Genomic DNA, 10,464 nt, shown 5'->3' on the forward strand with positions numbered 1-10,464 from the left:
CAGGAAGTTGTAGATCCTCAATTGGTAATGTTAAAGTTAAATCTGGATGATCAACTAGATGATATTCAATATATATGACTGCCATGAAATTTTAATATAACACTTAATAAATATATATCTCATACCTCTGTTTGATATTTTGTATATTCTAAGTAATGGACAATAAATATTAATATATTACTTAATAGTTGTTCCACTGTCTGTTGATTCACCACTATTAGTTAAAGTCATACTTTCATCTGAAAATGATATATAATCTTTTGTTACTATATCTCAAATTAATTACCATATTTTTTAAATTAGCATAACATTTTATATTGTCATTAAACAAAACTACATATATTATTATACATTAAAATATATACTAAAACTTTCATAATTAGTAAGTGCTGAAAAATTAGACATTACCATCTATATTATCGCTAGTATCTATGATGCATTGTTGAAGTACCGCTATATTCTCCTTCAATGTTTCTAACTGTGCAATATTATGTTTTATTTGATATAGTTCATTTTCTACAGTTTTGACGCATGTTCCCTGAAGAGAAAAAAAAACAAAAAAAAGAAAGATTAGTCTAGACATATTTCCTTCCAATATTTTATATATGAGTAATTTCTCTGACATTTACCACATTGTGAGTAAGCTGCAAAATATCCATATTATTTTCCTTAACGTTGGTAAATGCTTTATAAGTATCTCCTATGTTATTCAAGAATTCTATCGCATCAGTAAACATTATTGTCAAGTCTCTGTAAGAAAGTATCAAGTTTTACAATACTTAAAAAAATCTAAAAGAGAAGGAAAATTCTTACATACTGCGCATAATCATGTGGAACAGGCAAGCCTGAAATATCCTTTGAGGATTGTACAAGCTTGTGTATAGAGTGTTTGTGCCCTGTAATTATACCAAGATGTTTTATAATATTCTCCTTGCACAGTTCTCTTTCTCCTGTGAACAATATTTACGATGTAATCATAACAATTTTCTGTGTATATGTGTATAAAGAAACAGTAATTACTTTTAATGAAAAATAAAAAATGATAAAGAATGCATCTACTTTTTAAATCTTGTAATTCCTTCATCAATTTCTTATGTTCGTCAGATGGTACATCAAGATGTTCCAATTCGCGTTGGTTAATGAGTCTTTTTTGCTGCACGATCTTTATAAAACGTTCTATGTCTTCCATATCATAAATTTGCATAAAAACCAAAAAATATGAGTTTTTAAATAAATTTATATATCAGAGAGATAACGAGACGAGGCTAGCGTTTTTCGCGGGATTCAACTCTTTTTGATGCCCTAAAGATCCCCGACAGCAACGCCTCTACATTCATTTCAATACTACTGGTAAAAACTATGTTCCAAAATTCACTGCCAGACAGCTGCCAGTACTGGAAATGCTAGGCGATAGAGATAGCGATAAGCGATATCCAATGAGAGCACACCTTTTTCGAAAAAGCAGTGCTCTCATTGGATATCGCCTATCGTTATCGCCTAGCATTGTACGATAGGCTTAACTAGCACAATTGACCAATGAAAGGACTTAACATTGTGTCCAATTAATATACATCCATACAGAAAGCGTCCCACAAAAAAGGCCGGCATGGCCACTCTCAGGCTTCTCTCTGGTATTACTATAGTTCACAGTGAACTACGCAGTGAACTGAGTTTGTCGCTTGAAGTAGTGCATTTATTCCATAACGCATTTTTCACGTGTCACGTGTTATCTTGTTGTCTTATTCATTGCAAGTAAATGTATTTTCAATACGTGCTCTTGCGGAAATCTTGGTGTTCAGGAAGTTGAAGCTATCCCGATTTTAAGTCTCTCAAATTTACTTATATTTTTGGTTCATTTTTAGGGTTAATTTAGGGTTAATTTTGGGTTAATATACTTATATACTGGTTTATTTTTTGTTTTCTTAGAATCTTCGTTTTTGTCAAATCTCCACATGTATAATACATTAAAAAAGAAACCTAAGCGAAGCTTTTCAGAAGCTTGGCTTAGTGACGATCGATTTGAGTCTTGGATACGCAAAGTATCATTTGATGATAGCCTTTTCCATTGTGTCATATGCAATAAAAATTTTTCGTGCGGCTTATCACACGTTTTAAGACATGCGGATTCTGCTTGTCATAAAAATAATATCAAAAGAAGTACATCATTATTATTAGATAATGACAATAATGTACGTTCGAATAAAATGATACCACGAAAATGTTTTCAACAACGTTGGTTAGAGATTGATTCGTTTAAGCCATGGCTGCGCGAAGTGTCACATGACGTAAATTCATTTTTTTGCACATTTTGTAATACATCTGTTGTTGGTGGTTTGTCTCAAATCTATCGTCACGCAGAAACCAAAAAGCATATAATGATATGTAAAACAAATAAAACAAACAAATCTAATGAAGATGTGAACATGAACGAATCACTTTTGTCATTCGAAAAGCGAAAGAAATTAGCCGAAATTCGGTATGCCGCTTTAATCGCTGATAAAAATATTTCGAATCAAACGGCAAAAGAACTTCTTACTCTTTTTCAAGAAATAGGAAAAGATTATAATGTTTTGAAAAAAATGAATATGGGTCGAACCAAATGTACAAACATAATTTCAAATGTGTTATGTCCGGTTGAGACGGATCGCGTGGTCAACAGCATTCAAAATACAAAATTTTCAATTTTTATTGACGAAACATATGATATTTCAAATGAAAAATGGATGACATTTCTTGTTCGGTATGTTGATTCGAAAACATTAAACATTTGCTCACAATTAGTAAAATTAATTAATATTGATGCGAGAGATTGCAGCGCAGAAAAATTATTTAATGCATTTAAATCTGAAATGTGGGAACTGAATATTCCATTTCTAAATATTGTAGCCTTATCATGTGACGATACGTCCGTAATGACAGGAAAACATTGTTCATTTCAAAAGAAGCTGGAAGAAATTTGTAGAAATTTAATAACACTTGCATGTCCATGCCATTCCGTTGCATTGGCTGCACATGCCGCAAGCGCTAATATTCCGGATTATTGCAAAGAATTTTTTAAAAAAATCGCGATTTTTATTAATAGTGATCTGAAGTGTTTGGCTGTTTATGGAGAATTCTGTGAATGTTTTCAGAAAACAAATCGAAAATTTTTAAAGCTGTCTGATACACAGTGGCTTTCTCATCATTCATGTATTGAAAGACTTCTTGAGTCTTGGGATACTGTCAAGGTATTTCTGAATGAAATTGCTATAAAAGAAAAAACAAAGTCTGAAATATATTTATTATCTATGATGCAAAAACTAGACTTAAAAGCTTATTTATTATTTTTAAAGCATATTTTACATTTTTTTAATTCATTTAATGCATTTTTCCAAGCTGAGGAAACTAGAATACATTTATTACAGCCAAAATCAGTAGAATTTCTAACCACAGTTTCTAAACACTTTTTAAAATCAGAGCTTTTAAACCATTTGTGTGATAATATTCAATTTACTCAAAAAAGATATCAAAAATCATTAGAAGAAGTTCATTTAGGATTTGAATGTGAAGAGTACCTTGACGAATTAATGAGAGAAGGACACACAGATATAGTTGCAAATGTTCGAGAGAATTGTTTACAATTTTACGTGACTGCCGCCGAGGAAATCAGTAAAAGATTACCGATTAATGATCAATTTTTATTAAAATTAAAAGTTCTCCAATCTGATATAGCTATATTAGACTTTGATAGAGAAACATCATTCAATGATGTTTCTTTTATTGCTGAAACTCTTGGCACTTTCGACGAAAACGGTTTAAAGAAAGAATGGCTTGCTTTACATTTAGATTTTACAATAACAGAAAAAAGACAGTTATTAAAATTAAATTTTGATGATATGTGGAAACAAATTTTAGAAAATCAGTATCCCACTAATATTTGTAAATATCCCAATCTCAAATGTCTTTTGAATGCTGTTAGATCACTTCCAAATTCGAATGTGGTTCCAGAAAGAATGTTTTCTGTTTTAACAAATTTAAAAACAAAAAAACGAAATAAACTTTCGTCTGCCTCTATAAATGCTATTTGCGTTTTCAAATCAGCGTTAAAAACGAAAGGAGAAACTGTTTTAGACATGGAGATTGATGCAAAACATTTGTCCCTTATGTCGTCTGACAAATTATACAATACTCCTCCTAGAAAACGGAAAAGCAGCCTTACATTATGTGCTGCAGATGTTAATGATGTTGCTGGTCCCTCATCATCGAACGATATGCAATAATAAAATGTCAAAGGATAATGAATTGCATTTCATAAGGATAATATTCATATAATACAATAAATAATTGCTTTTCTTATTTTCCTCACACAAGTGTGATGTCTTTTGCGAATATAATGTCTATTATACAAACATGATATTTTTTATACGCCTGTTCTTTACAGGTGTGATATCTTTTGCGGACATAATGTCTATTATAGACATGATATTTTTTATACACCTCTCCTTTATAGGCGTGATGTTTTTTGCGCACATATATAATGTCTATTATACAGACATGATATTTTTTGTGGTCACACACCTGTAACAGACAGGTGTGTAAAAAAATATCATATCTGCAATAGACATTTTATGTCTATAAAAGACATCGCACCTGTAAAGAACAGGCGTATAAAAAATATTATGTCTGTAATAGACATTATGTCCGCAAAGGACATTATACCTGTAAAAGACAGGTATATAAAAAATATCATGTCTATGATAGACATGTCCGCAAAAGATATCACACCTGTAAAGGACAGGCGTATAAAAAATATGTCTGTAATAGACATTATGTCCGCAAAGGACATTACACCTGTAAAGGACAGGTGTATAAAAAATATCATGTCTGTGATAGACATGTCCGCAAAAGACATTACACCTATAAAGGATAGGCGTATAAAAAATATAATCTCTGTGATAGACATGTCCGCAAAGAACATATCACATCTGTAAAGGACAGGCGTATAAAAAATATGTCATATCTGTGATAGACATGTCCGCGAAAAACATCACATCTTTAAAGAACAGGCGTATAAAAAATAGCATGTCTATAATAAACATTACGTTCGCAAAAAACATCACACTTGTAAAGGATAAGCATATAAAAATATTATGTCCGTAATAGACATATGCATTTTATCCTCAAAAGATATCACTCCTCTAAAGTAAAGGCGTGTAAAAAATTAAATGTCTGTAAAAGACATAAATGAAATGTGGTATAATAGGGCTCCAGGCGAAGGTCCACTTTACAAAACCTAACGCGCCATTAAGTGGAACCTCATAGGTGGTGTGGAAGTCCACTATTCATTAAAATAACGTAAACGCTAAAATAACGCAAATGCTAAAATAATGTAAACGCTAAAATAATGTTAAGGCTAAAAGGTCTGGCAGACTCCAAATGGTAAACATAATTTGGGATAATCCTAAGTGGAAAACCTATTTTTCTTACTTCCATTTCCTTACAACTCTCGTTTAAATGTTATATAATACAAAAAGGCTGTAAAAACATTTAATGTTATCATGCATATCAAGAAGAGCAGCGTCACACGTCGCCTTCGTTGCCGGTTTGGTAGGAAGGCGACAGAAAATGGTATATCTGTTCTCTTCTGCTGTCTGAAGTGTTGATCCAGAGAGAAGCCTAATGAAGGATTCACACTGCATCCGATTTCCGATGTACGACGTCCGATATCCAATAGGAGAGTTTGTTTTACATAAAACAAACTTTCTTATTGGATATCGGACATCGTACATCGGAAATCGGATGCAGTGTGAATCCTCCATAAGAAGGGCCATTCTACAATACATCGCAAATGCTTCATGCTTCGTCGTCAGTCGCGAAAGATAGCAACTACTAATATAAAAGTGCTGTTTCTGATTGCGTTTGCCAAAAAAAGTTGAAAGTTGATCAACTCTCTTTTGGCAGGCTACTAAGCGTTTAATATAATACAATTGTGTTCAATTATAATTTGATATATATTACAATGATTAAAATCAATAGTTGTGTGACCATGTGTGATCGAGTTATTGGGATATATACAAATTTAAAAAAAGATACCTAAATAAATAGTTAAACTATTTGAAGTTTTCTGTTTTATATACAGAAAGTTTTATACATATAAAAATATGATTAAACAAATGTGTCTATATGATAAAGTATAGTATTGTGAATTAGTTAAATATTCATAAAGGGATATTTTTTTCTTGCACTGATCTTCCGACTATTCACATATTCCACATAATTATTTAAAAATGACAAAGTAAATGCAAGAAACAATCAATATCACTAGAATAAGAGTGAGAATTAAGAAGAAAAGTTAACAATAAGAACATTAATCTTGATAGCCTTATAATATGGATAATTGACTGTAATATATGGTTTTCCCAGTTTATAATTTATTGATTTATTTGTTCTTGCAGTGAGAAAAGACCCTAGAAAATATGCCAGAGTAAAAGATCTTCTAACAATGAATGAAGAACTTAAGAAAGCAAGAAAAGCTTTTGACGAGGTTAAATACGCAGGTACTGTCAAAGATTAGACAATTGTAATGTTATATTATTGAATGTAAAACATTTAGAAACTTAGAGAGATAAATTTAGTTGAATTATATTTATATAATTATTTAAATAATTCAAATCAGCATGATCAACTTGCAAGTAGTATTAATATAGTTTGATGTACATAATTGATTTGCATACATATTTTGATCAAGATAAAAATAATGTTTTTAACTAGTTAAATTTATTGCTGGGCAAATGTTGCTTTATTTTGCAATAATATTATGCTTGCAAGTAAAAATTTGTTTATTCTTTTGTCATGGATATTTGACAAAAATCTTTTTATATTTTTAAATACAAAGAAGTACACAAACTAAAGTAAATTCGTTTTCAATAAATATGTGATAAAATGTTAAGTTTAATATATAATTTTGCACTCTATTACCAAATATATTATTTGATAAGAATATCACAAGTGTGACATTTTGCAGAAAATGTTTTTTTTTCATGTATATATAAGGACTAAAAGAAAACTAGTTTTTCTGATTAGCTCTTAGAAGTTCTTTATATACATATATATATATTATTTTTATTTATGTATTAATAAACCTAATAAAGTAACATATTATATATATTTTACACAAATGCTAATTATATTTTACATTTAATACAACTCCATACAAAATACATTTTGCTATTCCATTTTCATATGTCGTTTTGTATAATGAAATATACTAATTTACTATTATTATTGCTTAAACTTATAAGAAACTAAAAGCTTTATATATTTTGTTATATTACAATTCAAATTATAATTTATAATTTTTGTAATTTATATTATAATTCATTCAGCAATTATTGCCTTTTCTTTTAGTCTCGTTTGTATATTATTGTTATACAGGTTTGCAAAGTTATGTTTTCTTGCATGGTTTATAATTGTTACAATTCAGCATGTACAGTGTTTGCATGTAGTATTATTGTTTGTCTTTTATGTGGTGCTATGAGCCCCTCTCGCAGTTTTACATTTCTCGAGCAATCCCATAGTTACTCTGTACAATGTCACAAACGGCCTGTTTTGCTGACAGAATAACGTCATTGAGTCCCACACCTTGGTAAGAAGAACCGCACAGTCCCAGGGGAATATGACGCGCGGAAATGTAATTGTGGATGCGTTTTATACGTTGGGTATGACCCACGACATGCTGTGGAATACAGTCCTTCAAAACGGCAACGTTATGTGCGACTGGTTCCTCTTCGATATGTAAGATCTTTTTTGTATGATCAAGCGCCGTTGTTAATAGATGTTCCTCAGATGGATTCGGGCCGAAATATTTTTCGAACCAAGCACCGCCCATCATAACTGTCAGCACCTAAACCGTTGTCGCAAAATTCCTATATATATAAAATGTTGGACACGATGATGTATAATTTAATATTCTCAATTTTGTATATATAAAAATAAAAATTATAGAAGAAACTGCGTGTGTGGAAATTGGATTGCTATACATGAATCAAATAAAGATCTAAAAATCTAAAGTCCTGAGGGAAAATAAAACTGTTTCGGAGTATAGATACTGTAGAAGCATACATACTGTAGAAGACTTTTGAGGGAAAACGCAGGAATCAAAAATTACACCTAGCAGAGGAAGATTCTCTTTCGGTGGTACGAGAAAGCCAAATGCCTGTAATGGTAATATATCCCTCTGAAATTCAAAATTAACTACTCCTACTGTTACGGTAGGTATCGCCTCTAATTCTGCAGACAGTATGGGATATTGTTCCCGCACTAGTTCAGCCAAGTTCTTCGCGGGTAAACTCGAAATAATGCGCGAACATTCTTGAATATTGCCGTTAATTAATAGTTCTATGCGATTTGATTTAAATGTAAGTTTTTCACACTTTGTCTCAGTTTGTATATTTACTCCTCGCTTTTTCAGATTATTGGCCAATGCCTGAGGTAATTGTTCGAGTCCTCCCTCCAGGCTCCACAATGCCCAACCTTCCTTTTGAGCTCTATCTGCTAAAGTCAGATGTAAACTTGCAGACTCACTGTCCGTATTATTTTCTTTTATTGCGTCATTTTTCGATTTTGAAAAAATGTTTTTTAGTCGATTTGCCAATACGCCTTTTACTATAGAACCGTATTTCTGTTCCGCCTCGAATAGAGATTTGAACAAAAAATTAACACTAATTTTCCGCGCATCTCCTGCACATATTCCACAAATTAAAGGACTGATAAGATTATCCGCAACGTCTTGACCTAATCTTCTTTGAACGAAATTATAGACACTCTCATCCTCTTTGGATACCTTGGGAGCCGTCAAGTCGGTCCATAGACAGTTTATCAGAGGACGATCTAACAATGAAGTCGTTTTGAAGATACCCTTCAACGAAGATGGTAACAGATGCAATGTCTCATCTGCGTAGATTAATCTATTCCGCGTCGCGGGATGACTTGGTCCGATATGAATTAATTTGTTACTCAATTGAAGATCCTCCACCAAGTTAAGAGTATTTTTTCCAGCTAATCCAACTGGTCTAACAGTTCTCGGTCCTTGCTCAAATATTGCTCCAGTTGGTGATTTTCTACTTCGTATCCATCCACCCACGCGACTGGACGCTTCCAATAAAATGATAGCCGAATTTTTTGCATTATTAGCGGCATAATAAGCTGCTGATAGACCTGATATACCACCCCCTAATACTATTATCATTTTAATATTAGTTAAAGAGATAATTCCTATAAATATTAGCACAATATATCGTGCAATTAAATGCAATCTTGATTAAATATATGTTATTTTATATATGCACTAAAAATATATATCTTATTATATATCATAAAAAGAATTTTATTCATGAATGAAATATAAATATGTGCTAAAATTATTGATAAGATAATTTAAGGATATAAGAATATCGCACATATATATATAAAGCCTAATAAAATTTAAATATTTTAATACTATTTAGGCATTACTATTGCATTTTTTTCTTTCTTTTTATGTGTAAACATTATTCAAAAGAAATCAGAAAAACGATCACATTGAAAATAATTTGTAGGTTATCTACTATGAGCATAGATATAAAATACATAGACGGGGCATTAGCTGCCAATATGAGAGTCATGGGAGTAAAGCCCGTATCAGACTACGCATTGAAAATTGAAGATTGAAGATTAAAGATTGGAATTTGACGAATCAGAACAAAAGAGACTAAAATTTCTTTATTCTGATTGGTCAAATGTCAATCTTGAATCTCAATCTTCAATGCATAGTCTGATACGAGCTTTAGGAAGCTTTAGTGCCGGTCTACAATAGGTGATTTAAGATTTAGCCTTTGTTTTAAGAGAAAAATTACATCGATCCTAGCTTCAAGCTCTAAGCTTTAAAAGATGGGAGTTGGCCAACTCGCTTAGGGCTTAGAGATTAGGGCTTAAGGCAGCGCGAGAAATGTTTAAGTGCCGAAATACGTCATAGTTTAGAGGTTAAGTCATAAGGTTTAGGGCTTAAATCGCCTATTGTAGACCGGCACTTATACTTCACCTTTAAGACTTTAATCAATTATATATAGATGAATATATAATAAGTATCTTTGCGTAAACGCGAAAAATAGAATAAAAATCAATAAAATAAGGAACATGCGCACCACTCTTTATGGAATAGTAAAATGCGCGCAATAATAATTTGTTGAAAACATTTTTATTACACCTTTTGCTAATAATTATCAACTTTCAATATCATCCAAATTCTTAATATAACATAAAAACAATAATTTGATATCAAGTAAAATCCGAGTAAAAAGGCAAAAGAGCCGCGCGCAGTTTTTAGGGCGCAAAGGTATACCTTTACGCCCTAAAAACTGCGCGCGGCTCTTTTGCCTTTTAACTCGGATTTTATTTGATTTTAATCGTGTAAGAGCCTTACTTTTATATCTTTTTAATGATCTTTTT

The 10,464-nt window shown here is 31.5% G+C and overlaps 2 protein-coding genes, 1 long non-coding RNA gene and 1 pseudogene across 4 annotated transcripts; 2 read left to right on the forward strand and 2 right to left on the reverse strand.

Moving 5' to 3' along the window:
* LOC115233770 overlaps positions 1-95 on the forward strand; it is a 9,837-nt pseudogene extending 9,742 nt beyond the window's left edge.
* LOC115233772 lies at positions 1-1,348 on the reverse strand. Of its 2 annotated transcripts, none has more exons than XM_029804349.1 (5): positions 1,060-1,348; positions 818-950; positions 630-750; positions 409-538; positions 1-239 (listed from the first exon to the last, which is right to left on the reverse strand). In XM_029804349.1, exons 1-5 carry the CDS (start codon positions 1,202-1,204, stop codon positions 178-180), a joined length of 591 nt encoding a protein of 196 aa, XP_029660209.1. In that variant the 5' UTR covers positions 1,205-1,348; the 3' UTR covers positions 1-177. The 2 variants fall into 2 exon arrangements, with proteins under 2 accessions (XP_029660209.1, XP_029660208.1); XM_029804348.1 differs by having other exon boundaries at positions 1,021-1,346.
* Positions 1,349-6,402: 5,054 nt separating this feature from the next.
* On the forward strand, positions 6,403-8,048 carry LOC115233834. Its single transcript, XR_003883847.1, has 2 exons — positions 6,403-6,536; positions 7,598-8,048. It is a non-coding gene; the product is annotated as an uncharacterized LOC115233834 (long non-coding RNA).
* LOC115233833 (protoporphyrinogen oxidase) lies at positions 6,433-9,472 on the reverse strand. Its single transcript, XM_029804437.1, has 2 exons — positions 8,105-9,472; positions 6,433-7,882 (listed from the first exon to the last, which is right to left on the reverse strand). Exons 1-2 carry the CDS (start codon positions 9,224-9,226, stop codon positions 7,532-7,534), a joined length of 1,473 nt encoding a protein of 490 aa, XP_029660297.1. The 5' UTR covers positions 9,227-9,472; the 3' UTR covers positions 6,433-7,531.
* Between the last annotated feature and the right edge of the window lie 992 nt (positions 9,473-10,464).

The sequence above is a fragment of the Formica exsecta genome, unplaced genomic scaffold (genome assembly GCF_003651465.1).
Source record: "Formica exsecta isolate Colony F162 unplaced genomic scaffold, ASM365146v1 scaffold191, whole genome shotgun sequence".
NCBI lineage: Eukaryota > Metazoa > Arthropoda > Insecta > Hymenoptera > Formicidae > Formica > Formica exsecta.